Here is a 17,541-nt window from a genome sequence, read left to right on the forward strand (position 1 = left end):
CGTCTTTTGTGCCTACATCAAACCGGCGTTTCCCTTTCCTTTCACGCAGGTCTCTGCCCAGAACACCGTGTGTAAAGATACAGCACTGACACACAAAGAGAAACCAGTGGAGAAATGACACGTCACCTGTGAGCGGGATTGAGGTATTAAAGCAGAAAGCTGTACCAACTCAGAAAAAAAAGAAGAAAAAAAAAAGACCCAGGGTGTCGTAATGGCACCATTTACATTAGTATGTCACCATTACCTCTAGTCTGCACGCTCAAAATGGAGCTGAATTAACCTGTCTTTGCAATGTCAAACTCTACAGTTTTTTTGTTTTTTTTTTGTTCCTTTTTTTCCTCATTTTGAAGTTGTACCAATGAGGCAAAGGAGAGAGAGAGAGGAAAATGAGGGACGCATCACTCTGACAGGACCTCTAATTGGACAGCGTGTCGGAGCTCTTCAGGGGCAGGCCATCCGGAAACGGCCAGATAATGACAAGACGGCGGCTGCCTTTCACTTTGGCGAAGGTTAACACACACACACACACACACACACACACACACACGTTTGAATGACGGCGACTGCAGAGCTGTCAGTGGAGTGAGAGAGAGGTGACCATCTTTCCATCTGCTGTGTTGGGAGAAAATTGTCCCTGTTTTTCACGTTTCCCGTTGTTGTCGATCACGTCGCTGGTAACCCTCGTTCTGCCAAAAGTCTCGCGAGAACTAGACTACATACATTAGAGTTAGCTTTTCAGGGAGCTCTGGAAACAAACTACCCAAGTGTGTGACTGTAACATACATTTTTGTTTTTTTGAATACTGGAGGCAAATCCAAATTATTTTCTGTGGTAATCAACATGTCATAATTATGGAAGCTTGTTTCCACCACAGAATAAAACATTTTAAAAGATAATTGCGACTTTTTATCTCACAACTGCGAGTTTACATCTAGCAATTCTGACTTTATTTCTAAGATTTGCGAGATATAAAGTCATAATTGTGTGTTATAAAGTCATAATTGTGAGATATAAACATTTAATTCTGACTTTTTTCTCGTAATTGCGAGTTTATATCTCATAATTCTGACTTTTATAACTCACAATTGCGTCTTCATATCAAGCATTCTGAGATAAAAAGTCGCAATTACCTTTTTTATATTTTATTCTGTGGCGTAAACAAGCTTCCAAACATAATGGATATTGTATCTTTTAGTACTGCATGACAGGACAAAGCAATATTGATACAATCCACCGTCACACTAAAGGTATTTAAAGCTTCTGGAACTCATTACTAAAGCATTATAGTTTAATTTAATATACAAAAATGTTGTGTTTACTATAGTTTTTTATATATATAATACAGGTGAAACTCGAAAAATTTGAATATCGTGCAAAAGTTCATGTATTTCAGTAATTCAACTTAAAAAGTGAAACTAATATATATACTCATTACATGCAAAGTGAGATATTTCAAGCCTTTATTTGTTATAATGTTGATGATTATGGCTTACAGCTTATGAAAATTGTAAAAATTTGTGAGATTTTGAATTTGGGGTTTTCATATGCTGTAAGCCATAATCATCGAAATTATTACAAATAAAGGCTTGAAATATCTCACTTTGCATGTAATGAGTCTATATAATATATTAGTTTCACCTTTTAAGTTGAATTACTGAAATAAACGAACTTTTGCACGATATTCACATTTTTCGAGTTTCACTATACTGTAATTTATAAAATAATTAATTGTGATCGGCAGTTATTAGAAAAGAGTTTTCTACCACCACAGTTTGCTATGGGAGAATACTATAGAGTGGTGCAGGTCTGACATGTTTGCAGGCCAAAACGCTGAAGCGAGTTTCATTTGAGCACTTCCGGTTCCATCGCCCTGAAGTCAGTGGTTTTTTTTGAACAGGGCTTTGGTTAAATGGCTGATATATATATATGGGGTTAGAATTGCATTATTCCAAATAAATAGATTGAGATTAACAAACAAATGTAAAGAGATTCACAAAAAATGATCAAATTCACAAATAAATAGATTAAGATCCACTAATAAATGTAAAGAGTTTCACAAAAATGTATAAAACTCACAAATAAATAAAATGAATTTGCAAAAAAAAAAGATATATATTTACAAATGTGTTTTATGTCACAAACACATTTGTGAATCTCTTCTTGTGCATTTGTAAATCCTCTGACGCATCTGTGGATTTTGAAACACTTCTAGCATCGAGGTGCAGATAAGTGGACTCCACCCACCGTTTACTCGAGCCAATCAGATCAAAGCGGTTCACAAATAAATGCCAGGCAGAGTTGTGTTTGTGACATAAAACACATTTGTAAATATATGTTTTTATTTGCAAATCTCATTTTATTTTTTTTGAGAGTTTTATCATTTGTTGTGAAACTCTTTACATTTATTTGTGGATCTTAATCTATTTAGTTGTGAATTTGATACATTTTTGTGAATCTCAATCTATTTATTTGGAATAATGCAACAATTCTAACCCCATAGAAATAAGGACTGTGGTGAACACAAGCTCAAGACGCTTTCACGTTTTACTCCACGACATAAAATACATCAATATTACCCCACTCGTGATTTTTTTTAAGCTGTTACGTGTCGAGGAGATTAAACATCATCATGCTGAACAGGTAAGCTCGGTCCGCTTTTACAGAATCGTTGTGCTTATAATTGTGCTCTTACAAACTATTCTAACTCAAACGTTCTCAAAAATGTTTTTAGTTAAAACAGAGTTGTCGGAAGCTTAGTGATGGTGACGCTGAATTCGTGGGACCGTGGTGTAGTTCGTTTATAGCCTTTAGCTTTTTACTTCAGGCAGCTGCATTTAGGCTTCAAAATTCATAAAGGTTGCGTGATAATTATCTTGTAAAGCATCATAAACTTTTGTTGATCACAGAGCTTGATTTTAGCGATAATCCAAAAGCCTATGGGAAAGTCCTATTGGGTTTGTGCGTGATGCTAAATGCCGGTTGGCCTACAAAGTGACGTCACCCATGCACCACTCTATACCAGAAGCTGGCGTAACACTGAGATTTTACCGGAAATATATAGACCTTATTCACAGCAGCGCCATCTTTGAATTTTAATGGGAATGAGAGCGAGGCTGTGAGGGATAGACGTACATCTCTTCAGTGGGTTGTACTGTTATTTCACATGTTTTTGAATTGCTCTGATGACGAAACACTGCAAAAATATCTTTCCAAGAAATTTCAGTAGACATAAAACCCCAGACAACATGAGCTGTGGAAAATAACAAGTGATCTAGGCAAGGGCGTAGATTTGGTTTGAACATTGGGGGGGTTGAAGTTTGGGTATGCCTCCTAAAAAAAATTATTCTGCATATTTTTCATGTGATCATGGTATTAATATTGGGGGGGTTGTAATGCATAGATTTAAATATTGGGGGGGCTATCTCCCCCCAACCCCCCCACAAACTACGCCCCTGGATCTAGGAGCTTTTTACAGTGGATGCCATTGAAAACACTGTAAGTCCATCCATCACAGCCTCGCTTTCATACTCGCTGCTCTGAATACGGTCTATCGCTGTCGCTGTCCTGTAAGATCCTCTCCTGTTTGGACACCACAGCACGTCTGTCAGAGAGAACTTATGGGTATTCGATCCTGAGCCTGATTAGAAATGCTAGAAAACCAAATTATGTTGTTTTTGTTCTTAATTATGAAATTATGCTAGTTAGTGCCTTTTAAATAACGTATAACATATTGTCACAGCTAAAAATTAAACATTTTCAGGTGTTAACCTTTAGTTAGCAAACTAACAGCATAGCTTATTAGCTTAGCGTAGCGTTAACTGGTTGAGAAAAGTTTTTTTGATTAGCTAGAATAAGATATTTAACGTGTTATGTTGTGATATGTCATTGAGGATGGGTATAGGATCTTTTTTTGATGCACGAACATTACCCTTACGAAAAGTAACCATGGTTTTACTACAAACAAACAAACATGGTTATTATAGTTAAACCACGGTAACCTCAAATTAACCATGGTTTTACTACACTAACCATAGTTTAACTATGGTATTTGTGGTTATACAAATGGTAATCAATCCGCCAAAAACATGGTTACTACACTTTTACTATCATAAAACCATGGTTAATATTCATAAGGGTAATTTAATCGTATTGCGTGATTTTTTTTTTTTCAAATCAGTTTTTTATCGGTCGCCTGTCTAAATATTCAGAATCATGGAGGGATTAAATCTCGACAGTAATGCTATCTATCAGAATGCGCTACCAACACTATACTCAGGTCACGGTTGGGGCTAGTATTTGTTTTAGTGTTGTGTAGACAATCAGATCTGTGACTGAAACCTGTAGAATCGCCTGTGGAGCGGGGTTTGGGCTTTACTGGTTTGGGGGTAAAAAATTACATTAACCCTTCAGAAGCTATGAAAGGCAAGGTAGAAAACACTTCCATACCTCACCTGTACCTTGGTAGCGACAAATTAAAGGGGTGATGAACTGAGAAATCAAATTTGACATATAAGAGGTCATCATCATACTATAAGAATATCCTGTAAGTATCAGAACTGAAAACTTCCTTGTTAGTCCAATAAAAGCTGTTATTGACACCAGGCACAGCGAACGACAGGTTTTTCAAAGTGGGGATCTATGACGTCAAAGGGTATCGAACACCGCCTCCGCAGAAGATGATCAGCGCCTACTTCAACACTGCCTGTTTAGCCCCGCCCACCGATTCACGCATTACATGAAACTCATTATAATATGCAAAACTGTTAACCAATCATAGCAGTGGGCGTTTACTTCCAAGTCTTCAATGCGGGACGCCCATAAAAACCGAGCGTTTCAGGAGCTAGGCTCAAAACCAGGGTAGAAAATAGCCTATTACTTATGTTTTAAAATCTAAAAACCAAGCGAATGTCATAAGTTGACCTCAGACAACAATATAAAAAATTTAAAAACCCAGTTCATGACCCCTTTAAAATTTTATGAGAGTTTGACAGAACAAGGTTTACCACCTAGTCGCGATTCTTGTCATCTCCCTGTGGAGATTTTTTGGCAGTGGGATGTTGGTGATGTTGGTGGGTGAGAAAGGGCTTCTGTGGCAACTGGATGGCAGGCGAAGTTGGTTTTGGTGACAAGAGGACGATTACGCCCAGGTTAGGCTTCTGCATTCATACAGTCAGAGTGAAGTTTTCCTGCTCGGGAGGTTTTCTGACCCAGGTCCCTAATCCTGCTTCCCGTAGACCCTTCAACCACTGCAGCTTCACAGTCTGGTAGGTGCCGGCCGCCTGCTTCGCTTCACAGTACAGAGGCATCCCGCTCGCCCCACGGACCACCAGCTACAGAGAGAGGAAACCAAAGAAACAATGATAGGAAAGAGGGATTCGACAGACAGAAGAGATGGTGAGAGTGCAAAACAAAACGAATGAGCCGGCACAAACGTGGCATTTGAGCAGCTGTGTAATCTCTCCATTTAAATTTCACAAGCAATTGAACATTCTCCGTGCTTTTGTGCGTTTCTTTGTCGCACACACACACACACACACACAAAAAAAAAAAAAAAAACAGAGAGCAAAGAGGGGCGCGGTGAACGGAGAAAAGAAAAGTTTCTTTGGAGATTAGTGTGTGTGCTCTTGCGTCCCTGACTGCGAGCGCTGAGCGTTTGCCATGGGAGGCCGCTCAAGTGCTTTTCAAGATGATTACCATTTCCACAGTCATTAGATTTTAACTGCCAGCATTTGGTACAGCAGCCGGCATCTCTCCCATACATTTACATGATGAGGGCCTAATTCTGCCCTACGCTTTTTTTCCCCGTCTCATAACAAATGGGAGCTGTCTGTTCTGGTTAATAAAAACAGAATTATTCATCCTCAACTAGTTCTTTGGTTACACTTTATTCTGATGGTCCCCTTTAGATATTCTGTTGACCATAAGTAACGTTGGACCTACATGCCAACTAACTCTCATGAGAGTATTGGTTGAGTGTTAGTAGACTTTTAGGGGTAGGGTTAGGGTTAGTAGAATAAGTTGACACGTACTTGCAAAGTTACTTATAGTCAGTATGTCTGTTGGGGATCATCAACATAAAGTGTTATCAGTTCTTTATACTGACCTGAGACATTGTCCTATGGATCGAGACCCCTAACCTCAAACTGCTTGCACTCTAATAAGTTAATCCTAAAGGTGTGTATACATGTGTTTGCAGTGATCAGCAAGGGCGCCACTGGGATTTCTGGTGTCCCTGGACATTTAATTGCCTTCGGGAAACATTCCCGACCAGAGACCTTAGAATTGTCCAAAACTCCCCCCCTGTGTCACGACATACCTGGCGACTGGACATGATTTCTGGTGACCACTGGAAGTGTGACAAAGTTGTTATGAGCTTTAAAGGGAAGGTTCGGAGTAAAATCAACCTAGGGTTCTTTGCACCATGACCTCGAGCCACCCCCACCCCCCCAGAAGCCTTTTTTCCCTTGGTCGAACATTATTAAAGTTAGAGCTTATTTCGAGATATCAGCCGAATGGCTTAGTGTAGGCGGCGGCGCTAATGGATCCTATGATGTATTTTGTAAATTATCCCACTAATAATGCCCAGAATTGTACCAAACTTCTACAGTAGTACAAATAGGTTCTGTACTCATTAAACGAGGGATTGGAAAGTTTGTAAGTACATCAGGAGTTTATTTAAATAACACTTGCCTGATAGCTAATGCTACCGCTAACCCGGACCTTGAGGTCACTTCCGTGATTTGGGAAAAGCCCGTAAAAGTCCTGGCAGAAAGCGATGCATTTTTTATTATTTTTTCCAAAGTGTTAACAACTTAGTATTAACTAATAATTGTTGCAAACTGGTACTACCAAGAAAATATTAGTGCATTCCTGGAACTGGGCGTCATTACACTACATCCTTATGCATCGCTTTCTGCAGGACTTTTATGGGCTTTTCTCAACTCACAGAAGTGACGTCGACGTCCGGGTTAGCGGTAGCATTAGCCATCAGGCAAGTGTTATTTAAATAAACTCCTGATGTACTTACAAACTTTCCAATGCATCGTTTTATGAGAATAGAACCTATCTGTACTACTGTAGAAGTTTGGTACCATTCTGGGCATTATTAGTGGGGTAATTTACCAGATACAGCCTTGGATCCATTAGCGCCTGCACTAAGACATTCGGCTGATTTCTCGAAATAAGCTCTAACTTTAATAATGTTCGACCAAAAGAAAAAAGGGTTCTGGTGGGGTGTTTGGCTCAAGGTCATGGTGCAAAGGACCCTAGGTTGATTTTACTCTGAACCATCCCTTTAAGAGCAGCGATATGATGCAACTACTAATGGAAGTAAAGAAACCAACAGAAAAGCGACTTCAGATTTATCGTTGTGAGTGTGAACGGGACTTAAAAGCCACTTCTCCACCGTCAAGCCAAACCATTATCATTGCTTAACCGGTCCATTCCGAGCCGATCCGGCCCAGCAGGTCCGGATATGGTTTCATTTTCCCCGTGGAGCTGATAACGGAGCTCTTTGGAATTTATTACAAATACATACAAATTCATTGCTTTTGTGACACAAGAGTGTACTGACGATATGAGATGTAAATAGCGACCGCGTTATGGAGGATGTTATGGCGTTATGGTTGGCTAACCGTGCTGAGAATGCGTGTAGTGAAGTCACCACTCAGGATTGGTCACTGTCTGTTGCTTGGCTGCCAGCGCGCTATTTGAGCGAAGTAAACAACCGTTAGCCAACCGTGCGGAGAATTCCAGGCCGAGAACGGTTTGTAATCCTGCCGTGCCGAACCAAGGTCAAATGGAAATATAACCGTCCTTAGAACGGCTATAAAAGTCACCATGAAATCAAAATTGGCAGTTTTTTTTTTTTTTTTACACAATATTGCAGTGTTTATTATAAATTATTTATCTGTGCACATCATTATTTGTTAAGTAAACATGAACTTCCCCTTCCCCTCCCAATGACATCTCTTCTCTGATGAGTGTACCAGCGCGAGGGCAGGATAATTATCCCTCCCCTACAGCAACCTGTCACTCACATGAGATCACAGCAATTAACAAACGACAACGATGTAATCAATTCCCGGTGGATCAAATCAAGTCCCGCTCCGAGGTTGAGCCGGTTCACTCAGATATACATCACAACAGGGAAGAAAAGACTATTGCAACTCCTGTTTCAGGCCAAATTTAAGGCTATGTTCGTAATGAAATACTAGTGTACTGCATACTGTGCGGAATGTACTGTACACTGCATACTTTTTAAGATGCCGTGTAGTATGGAGAATGATTAACGCTGATAAACGCTGAACGTTTTGACTTGAGTATGGTACGTTGTGGTAACATAATTTAGCTAGTGGTGTTTAATTAGGAAATCAGGTTATTTCTTCAGTTAAAGGGATAGTTCACCCAAAAATGAAAATTATCCCATGATTTACTCACCCTCAAGTCATCCTAGGTGACATTCTTCTTTCAGTTATATTAAAAAATGTCCTGGCTCTTGCAAGCTTTATAATGGCAGTGAATGGCTGTTTCTGTTTTGAAGTCCATAAAAGTGCATCTACGCTGGAACGCCAGTCTCTCGTGAACACGCGTATGACAGTTAGCGGAAGTTACAGATTACAGTTTGTAAAGTTTTAAATATAAATATTTTACACAAACGCATTGCTTCGCTTCAGTAGGCCTTTATTAACCCGTCAGAGCTGTGTGGAGCACTTTTATGATGGATAGATGCACTTTTATGATGGATAGATGCACTTATGATGCACTTATGATGGATAGATGCACTTATGATGCACTTATGATGGATAGATGCACTTATGATGGATAGATGCACTTATGATGCACTTATGATGGATAGATGCACTTTTATGATGGACAGATGCACTTAAGATGGATAGATGCACTTTTATTGACTTCAAAAAAGAAACAGCCATTCACTGCTATTATAAAGCTTGGAAGAGCCAGGACATTTTTTAATATAACTCCGACTGTATTCGTCTGAAAGAAGAATGTCATATACACCTAGGATGACTTGAGGGTGAGTAAATCATGGGCTAACTTTCATTTTTGGGTGAACTATCCCTTTAAGCAAATGCTTGCTATAGTGCCCCTAGTGGCAACAATTAGAATGCAATGCCTACGTGTGTCATGAATTTTGAATCTAGTTAGTGTGTGTGCATCCATGCATTCATTTCACAATTTAAGATGCTGACATCATGTCTGTTGTGTTAAATAAAAAGACTCTTTTTATTCAAAGGTAAGCTCACCTTGCGATAGAGTCTGATCCAGCGTGCAAAAAGCGCATGCTTGCAGAGTCTGGACGGAGCTCCGGAGTCCCTCCTCTTCCCAGTAAATGCGTTGAGAACCTCCAGCTGGGTGTCGCCTGCCGTCCAATTGACACTGTAACACACGGACTTCCCCTGCTGCCTGCAGTCACTGTTGCTCAGGCCTGCGCATGCAAGAAAAGAGAGCGAGACTTAGAGAAAGCAGGAGCACTCGAGGGAGGTTCTATTTAGCATGTGATTGCTGAAGTGTTTCATTAGCAGGCGAGCATGTCTGTGTGTCGTCTGTGCTATCTTTGAGGTAAACACTGGTTCCAGGCACAAAGGATCTCTCGGGCTCCTCAATCATTGCCGCATCACTACACCAATTAGCATGGCATTCTTTCTTCCTTAAAGTGGAGAGTATGATAGCATGAGCCGTGCTGCCGACTTCTGAAATGCTTTACATGAAACACAATGGCGTAACATGTTTTAATGCGGTAGCATGTTTGCTAAACTGTGGAGAATATTTATAAAGGAGAGATTTTTGACAGCTGTGCTAATATTTACTGCAAAGTCATTTACTGTGAATATTGAAAAATTTGGTGTTTATGTTTAGCAAAACATGCTAGCAGTGGACTCATTTTTAAGCAGCCCTAATGGGATAGTTCACCCAAAAATGTAACTTTTGTCATCTTTTACTGATCCACTCTCATTTCAAACCTGTGTGACTTACTTTCTGCTGAGAAATATTGCCGAAATGTACTATTTTTTGATAATGGGGCCTGTGACTGCCGAGCTCTGAATGGACCATATGACTTGTGCGCTATATTCAAAGTCTTATGAAGCCATGTGATTACATTGTGTGAGGAAATGGACACATTTTATGCATTATTTGCTGGAGCTCCTATCCTGAAAAAGAGCAGTTAGCATTTTAATTTTAAGATGAACTATTCCTTTAATCCTCCTGCAAATCTCAGAATCTCTATCCAGGGCTTCAAACAGGTGGACTAAATGGTCTGCTATTATAATGTGCATATCCTTTAATGCCGTAACGCAGCGTCCTTCTTGGAACCTCGCTCACTCTTTCACGGTGTCATTTCACACTCTTCATTCCGTTTATCCCTATATGTCTATAATAGAGCACTTAATTTGTATTTTACCTCGAGCAGGCTTCATCATTTACTGTCAGTCACAATGTTGTCGTCTATCCATCATGCCGAGCATTTTACACAAGATGCTGCTAAATGTGATCGCTCTGTATTTGACATAAAGCTACTCTTAAGTGCCACTTTGTATCTTCTAAAAGTGATGTGCTAAAGTGTATGACCCGTATTTGAAGGACGTCCTCACTAAAGTCCTGCAATCTCATTTTTTGCTGTCAAAGGGTAGGGGTTTGAGTGAATCATGTAAGAGTTTCACAGTATGAAGGTTACCATTTAGACACGGCACCTTCACCACTACAACATGAATTTGAGTTTCCAGTCTGGTCCATTTGCTGGTCTAGTCTGGTTTAATGCTGGTCAAGCAGAAGTCTTGCTGCCTAAACTAGTTATGTAACTTGGTTAAGCTAGTGTGATTTGTTTAATGCTTTGCTAGCTCTTCTTCATCCTGGTAGTTTTGGACTTTATACTGACACCTACTGGCCTGGATGCATTAAGTTTGTTTACTAACTGCATTAGTTTATCTTTTATTCCTTTTCTTTTTTAAATGTGTATTCATGGATTCAGTCTGAATGGATTTTCAATTGTGTGACACAGCTGGTCATGTGATCGCAACATGGTGTCCATGAGGTTACAACCTCCTTCATGTTGAATAAAACATTGTTCTTGGAAGACTAGTTTTCATCTTATGTATGTGTATATTATTTTAATATTTATTAACCTTTTAGCGCCTTCAAATTCTGCACATTTATTATACAGTACATTGTTTGTAAACATACTGTTGTTTGGAGCTTCAATCTAATATTTGCATAATAAAATGCAACCTACGTTAAGTAAAACACATTTTAATGACCTCCTCTGTGCATAAGTATGACTAAATAATGAGTCAATAATAAACAAATAATGAGTCACAGGAAAAGTTTGAAGGAAATAACCTTTTCCCTCAAGCTGTCTTCATTTACTGACACTAATGATTTTGTCTATCCTTCATGCAGAGTATTTTACACTAGAATGCTGCTAAAACACTAACTGTGATATTGTATTTGAGATAGGCCTACAGCTATACCTAATCTACTATATATATATATATATGCTAAAGCATCTGAGCGTTTAGTGCAGGTTTGACCATTGAGGACAGTCTCACTTTTGCTTCCTCTATGATAAGAGATCTCGGACGCTTCTTGGGAACTCTGCACCCTTTTTGATGGCGATGCCTAAAATAACCAGTCCATTTTCCCCAACAAGAGAGCCCAGACAAAGGAAGAGAAGCTCATCAATGGTGGTGAAAAGGGCCGTGCCGGAGACATGCGGCCCACTGGGCGTGAGAGGAAGAGTGAATGGATCTCTCTCCTCTTCAATGGAAGTGATAAGGTGTTTGATGAGATTGACTTGGAGGATGGGTAGATCCAATAGAGCAGTCCGTCTGCCGTACTGAGGCTCAAGAGAGCAGTTTAACAAAGTGATGGAGCGAGACAGAATGTCCTCCGTGCGCTTAAAGTCACATCTGCTAGAGCACTGGCAAGGTCTGAGGTTAAACAGTGCATTCAACCTATACATTTTATTGATATGTGTGTTCCCTTAGAATTAAACCCATAACCTTGGGCTTGCTAGTGTAAAGCCCAAAGTATGCTTTGCTTGTCCTCGTTTCGCGACAGTCTGTGTGACATAATTTTCGCCATCAGGAGGGTCTAGTACTGACGTGCAGCCCAATTTTTGTATCCGCTCAGGCAGTGCACGTTCAACAGCGCATCGCAATGTGAACTGAGACAGAGGAGTCCACTAGGTGGAGATACATGTTACCGGTCCTACTCGACCCACTCCGAGCAGGATTCGAACCGGGTCTCTGGTGTGGGAGGCGGGCATGTCAGTCGCTAGCGCGCCTCTTGAGGCCAGGGGAGTGAGGTTTACATGCACAGCTCTTACTGGCCTACGTTACACCCGACCCCTTAAACCTCACTCCCATCCGGGTCACGGCACCAAATGTAACCAATCCTACTCGACCTGCTCCGAGCGGGATTCAAACCGGGTCTCCGGCACGGGAGGGGGGCGCTAACAAGAACGCTAAAGACCGCAGCCTCTAGTCTAGCGTGTCTCTTGAGGCCAGGGGAGTGAGGTTTACATTCATAGCTCTTACTAGCCTATTTTACACATGCGTAGTCGTGATGTATTGTGCAGTAGTTAGAAGAGTGCGGAAAGAGCAATACAAAACACGCTGAAACAGAGAAGGGAAGAAAAAAAAAAAAAAAGCTAAATTGATAGTATAAGGAGATCAGAAAGTACCCACATTTTTACAATTCGTGTTTGAAAGACTACAAAAAATGTGTTCAGGTTGGCAAATTTGTGGAGGGAAGTAAGCAAGTAAGTTAACTAAATTTTGAATGCAATGATGGATCCGCTACTACTTCTATCCTTCCGAACGAATGTCCTGTAAATGACACGACTCAGTGCTGCCCTCTGACATTTTGTAGAGAATAAAAAGCAATTGCACCACTTTGAGCGGGATTCGAAACAGAGCCAACCGGCATGGGAGGTGGGTATGCTAACAAGTTACTAGAGCGAATCTTGAGGCCATGGGAGTGAGGTTTACATGCACAGCTCTTACTTCTTAGCCTCCATTACTCTCATCCCCTCTTTAGCATCCTATGAATCCCACCTCCCATGCCAGTTGATGCTTGTTTGAATCCTGATCGGAGCGGTGCAAGTAAGACCAGTTACACTACATTTGAGCAGGGACCTTAATATTTTATAATGCTAACTGACCAAACAAACACGGTTGTTAAACATACTATTGCTCAGAATCTATTTAACATTTAGTGAATAGAGAAAAGAAAGTACCGCTGAGTAAAGGCTGGTTTCGGCGGTAGCAGTTGGGCAGAGGGCCGAGTCTCTCCAGCCGGTGGTTCATCATCCTCGAGAAGTGACCCGTGTGTCTCAGGCTGCCCACCGTCAGGCTGTACAGATACACCGGCTCCACAAAATGACTGAGCAGCGCCCCCTGCAGGCCGAGCACATTCCACCTGTAGAGAGTGCAAAGGGGTTAGTAAAAGTGTAGTCTCGCCCCAGACTTTTGTGTAGTTGAGCATATTACGCCCACTTAAAGAGCAGACACACATTAGCAATATTTTGGTGAAATTTCACGTCCATTGTCAATAGTGTAGCTATGTATGATACACAGCTTACACATAAGTCACTTTTAAACAATCAATGCATGCAGCGTATCAAAAACTTGAACCGTTCTGAAATCTGCGCAGAGCTTTTGCCCTCACAAAAAAAATCCCAATCGCGTGTATTCCTATTGAAATGATTTCTCATTTTGTGACCAGACCTTTAGACAGGAAGACTTCTGATAAACAGGTGTAAACCACATTTAGCTAAATCTGACATTTGTGATTTCCAGCAACTATGTATTCTTCATAAGTGTCCAGTATTCACGAAAATTACGTTAAGAGAGCCAATCAGATTGGAGCTTGTGATTTCAGCCAGTTTGTGCCAATTTTGTGGGCGGGATGGATGGATTGATTGCTAGATGTCAGATAAATGACAAAATGGCTATTTTTCAAAGATGCATTTGATCACAGGCTTAATTCAGGCAGAATCTCACCAGACTGAATAAACATTTTTGTTTTTAACCTCAGACTGCAAGCTAATGAATTTATGAAAAGCGCAATCATTTACAAATATTAAGCTAATTTTTACATCACTGTTCTTTTGCTTAATTAATGTCTCTTTATCATGCCAGTAATGATTGCAGGCACCCCTCTCTCTCTCTCTCTCTCTCTCTCTCTCTGCTCGTCCCTGTTCATGACTAATAAGCCATTATAGTTTTTGCTTTCCCAAGCAGTCAATTAACACAGGTCGCTCTTTAAGAGCTGCCGCCCAGCGTCTCAAATCCGTTTACCTGAGCAACAATCTGCTTGTGAAATCTCCTGCGTATCCAGACAAAATTATTTTCTATTCTCTCTCTTTCTGTCTGAGATTCTAGCAAAACAGAAATGACTGGGCTTGCAATATTAATTTACCCAGGAGGCAACGCTGTGAATTAGAAACATCTTTTAATTCTCATTGAAGAAAAGCCATCTGGCTGCTGCAGAAACGCAAACGGGAGACCCTCCTCCTAACCTCCCTCATCCCTCCATCATCTCCATCATCTCCCTCCTCTTGCCCCCCCTCTCTCCAGTGCTGTAAAACGACGGACCATTAAAATAATGTGTTCATCTACATAAAACTCAAATGGAATATGACGGATCATATTCACAGGCATGCCATTTATGCCTTCAATTAAAGCACTCATCAACTTAATTAAACATTCACTCCACTCAATCAGCCTGGCATACCTTAATAAGGTGCCTCCAGACCATAACACCTACCATAACTCTGCAAATGTAGGAAGCTCACTGTATCGAGTCCAGGGTAAAAAAAAATTACCAGGGGAATAATGCCACCTAAAGTTATACAAACACAATTATGATAAAAAAATAATAATATGACAAATACCTTATCATAATTTTATTTTATATTTTATTTTATTATTTGATATATTTCATAATGTTCCATTAGGCCTATCAATTAATTTTATTTTATATTCTTAATATATCTAATATTTTATTTTTATAAATTGTATTATTATCATTACTATTATTAATAATAATTTATAAAAAATACTGAAATAAATATACATTTTATATAAATATTTCTGTTTAATATATAATATTATATTATATAAATATTTTAATTTAATATCTTATGCTATATAAATATTTACTGGAAACATTAAATAAATATTTAAGAAAATGTTTTTTTGCAATGTAATTGCAGTGGGGCCTATCAATCTGATACTTAATTTTAATAATAATATTACTTTTATTTTATTTCATGTTTTATTTTATTCCATTATGTTCCATTAGGCCTATCAATCTGATAATGTTTATTAATTTTATTTTTATATTGTTAATATATCTAATATTTTTATATTTTTTATTTTATTATTGTTATTATTATTATTATTATTATTATTATTACATTTATTTTATAAAATATAATACAATAAAGTACATTTTATTTAATTTTGATTGTTATTTCATATTAAAATATTATATTACTTATTAATATCTTATGTTATATAAATATTTACTGGAAACAAAATACATATTTAGAAAATATTTTTTTTGCAATGTTATTGGTGTGTGGCCTAATCTGACACTTTTTTTTTAATACATTTTATTTTATATTCTGAATATATCTAAAATTTAATTTGTATTAATTGTATTTTTTATTACATAATAACATACATTTTACTTTATTTTATTGTTATTATTTTATATCACAATATTATATATTTCTTATTCTTAATAATCTTATGACATAAATATTTACTGGAAAATAGTTTTTTTTGCAGTGAGGTCCCATTATTACAGAGCAGCTTTCCTGTGGCGGATGATGATGGAGGATAATGATGTGAGGTCAGGGAAAATGATGAAGGGATGAAGAAAATGACTGCGAGTAAGGATGAAAAACAGGGTGCGCTGGTTGAGGGCAGTGGAGATGAATGGAGTTGGTCTATAAGGGACTATAAGGACTTTAAAGCTGTTTTCCAACCTGCTCTTGATGGTGACCTTGATCAACGGCTCCTCTGAGTTGTGGGCTCAACAAAAGAGTGGTATAACTCAACGGGACATAGAATGGAAAAGGAGTGGCACTCAGAAAAAAGATCTGGATGCTCTATTCTGTCTTATTCTGTGTGTGTTTTTTACAAGTAATTACTTTAACCCTGTACGATGACCTAGCCAGATAGAGTCAGACCCTTGTGGTCCTGGCCGATGCAATCTGATTGGTCAAATGAATGGCCCAGGGGAGAGAGCTTCACCTCGGTGTGACTCTGTCGATGTGTCCAGACTAACATACACACATTACATGTAGAGCTTAGTGATTTACTGACAGGAATCAGGTATTCATTTGAGTATTGCTTCTATTGTAATCATGTTTACAGCGCACACTTTAGGGTTCCAAACATTTCAATGAGGGAAGAGCAGATGAAGAAGAGCTTGCTAGAAAAAAAAAAAAAAGGTGTATTTTCCCTGTTACTGAAATTAGCCTCTGCTAAGCCCCGCCCCTTAGATACTGTTGCTATGCTCTGAGAGGCATTAATACTTGGATGAATCTCATAAAAAAAAAAATTATGATAAAAAAACATGCAGGTCACGTCACCTCAAAATCAAAGAAAAAAATATTATCTTTTTATAATATTGTGATTTTAAAAAAAATGTTCTCTCCCAAAAAAATTTCATAGGTGGTTTTCTATTTTAATACATTCAGGAAATTGGCATAAATTCCCATTATTGTAAAAAAAAAAATTCTTAAAAAATACCCATGCATTATGTACATTTAAACGGTTGATTGTGCATGGTAGTTTTTGTTGTACCGCCTTTAATTCATGCTGATTTTTTTTTTTTTTTAATCATTGTATTACAGCATTTTCTTTTTTTATTGTGATACAGTATTACAGTGATGGGAATCTAATGAGAATAAGCATTGAGAAAATTAGGAATTACAAAACAAAATTGTTGTAAAATGATAAAGTGGGTGGACAATGTGCTTAGTGACATGCAAAATACAATTTCTTATTATAATAATTTTAGTTAAAAGTACGGGTTGAGAATATTACCTCAGTATTAACCTAAAATCATGATATCAACAGATCATAGACTTGACTTCTGCTTACAAGAAGTGTGTGTAATAGACAGTACGAGTAAACAGAAATGTTCACACTTCTCAGTTTGTCAAAGTGCACATAAACAAACAGAAGCAACTGATGGTGGTAATTAAATCAAACATATGGCAGTCAGCTCAGACACAGGTGTGTGTGTGTGTGTGTGTGTGTGTGTGTGTGTGTGTGTGTGTGTGTGTGTGTGTGTATATATGTGTATGTATGCGCGCGCGCGTGCATGTGTGTGCGCGGTGAGTGTGTGTGAGTGATCTCTGGGCAGTGTGATTCACACATTCATAAATGCGTGTGAAAGTGACACAATGTCTGAAACTGGAGTGATCACACTCTCTTGGAAAAATACCTCAGCAAATATTCATCCGCTCACATCAGCTGTTACACTAACTCTTACACACTA

The 17,541-nt window shown here is 38.8% G+C and overlaps 1 protein-coding gene and 1 long non-coding RNA gene across 2 annotated transcripts in view; one reads left to right on the forward strand and one right to left on the reverse strand.

Annotated features, from left to right (window-relative positions):
* The first annotated feature begins 381 nt into the window (after positions 1 to 381).
* On the forward strand, positions 382 to 5,359 carry LOC311075217. The gene is made up of 3 exons (XR_014604441.1): positions 382 to 509; positions 5,051 to 5,147; positions 5,235 to 5,359. It is a non-coding gene; the product is annotated as an uncharacterized lncRNA (long non-coding RNA).
* Positions 3,913 to 17,541, reverse strand: part of adarb2 (adenosine deaminase RNA specific B2 (inactive)) — a 187,889-nt gene continuing 174,260 nt past the window's right edge. Inside the window, exons 8-10 of the mRNA XM_084102441.1 lie at positions 13,259 to 13,440; positions 9,267 to 9,448; positions 3,913 to 5,330 (exon numbers count right to left, since the gene is read on the reverse strand). Of these exons, the coding sequence (XP_083958567.1) occupies positions 5,163 to 5,330; positions 9,267 to 9,448; positions 13,259 to 13,440 (532 nt within the window). The 3' untranslated portion in view covers positions 3,913 to 5,162. The remainder of the gene's footprint in view (positions 5,331 to 9,266; positions 9,449 to 13,258; positions 13,441 to 17,541) is intronic.

Source organism: Abramis brama (assembly GCF_963993115.1).
Source record: "Abramis brama genome assembly, chromosome: 24".
Taxonomy (NCBI): Eukaryota; Metazoa; Chordata; class Actinopteri; order Cypriniformes; family Leuciscidae; genus Abramis; species Abramis brama.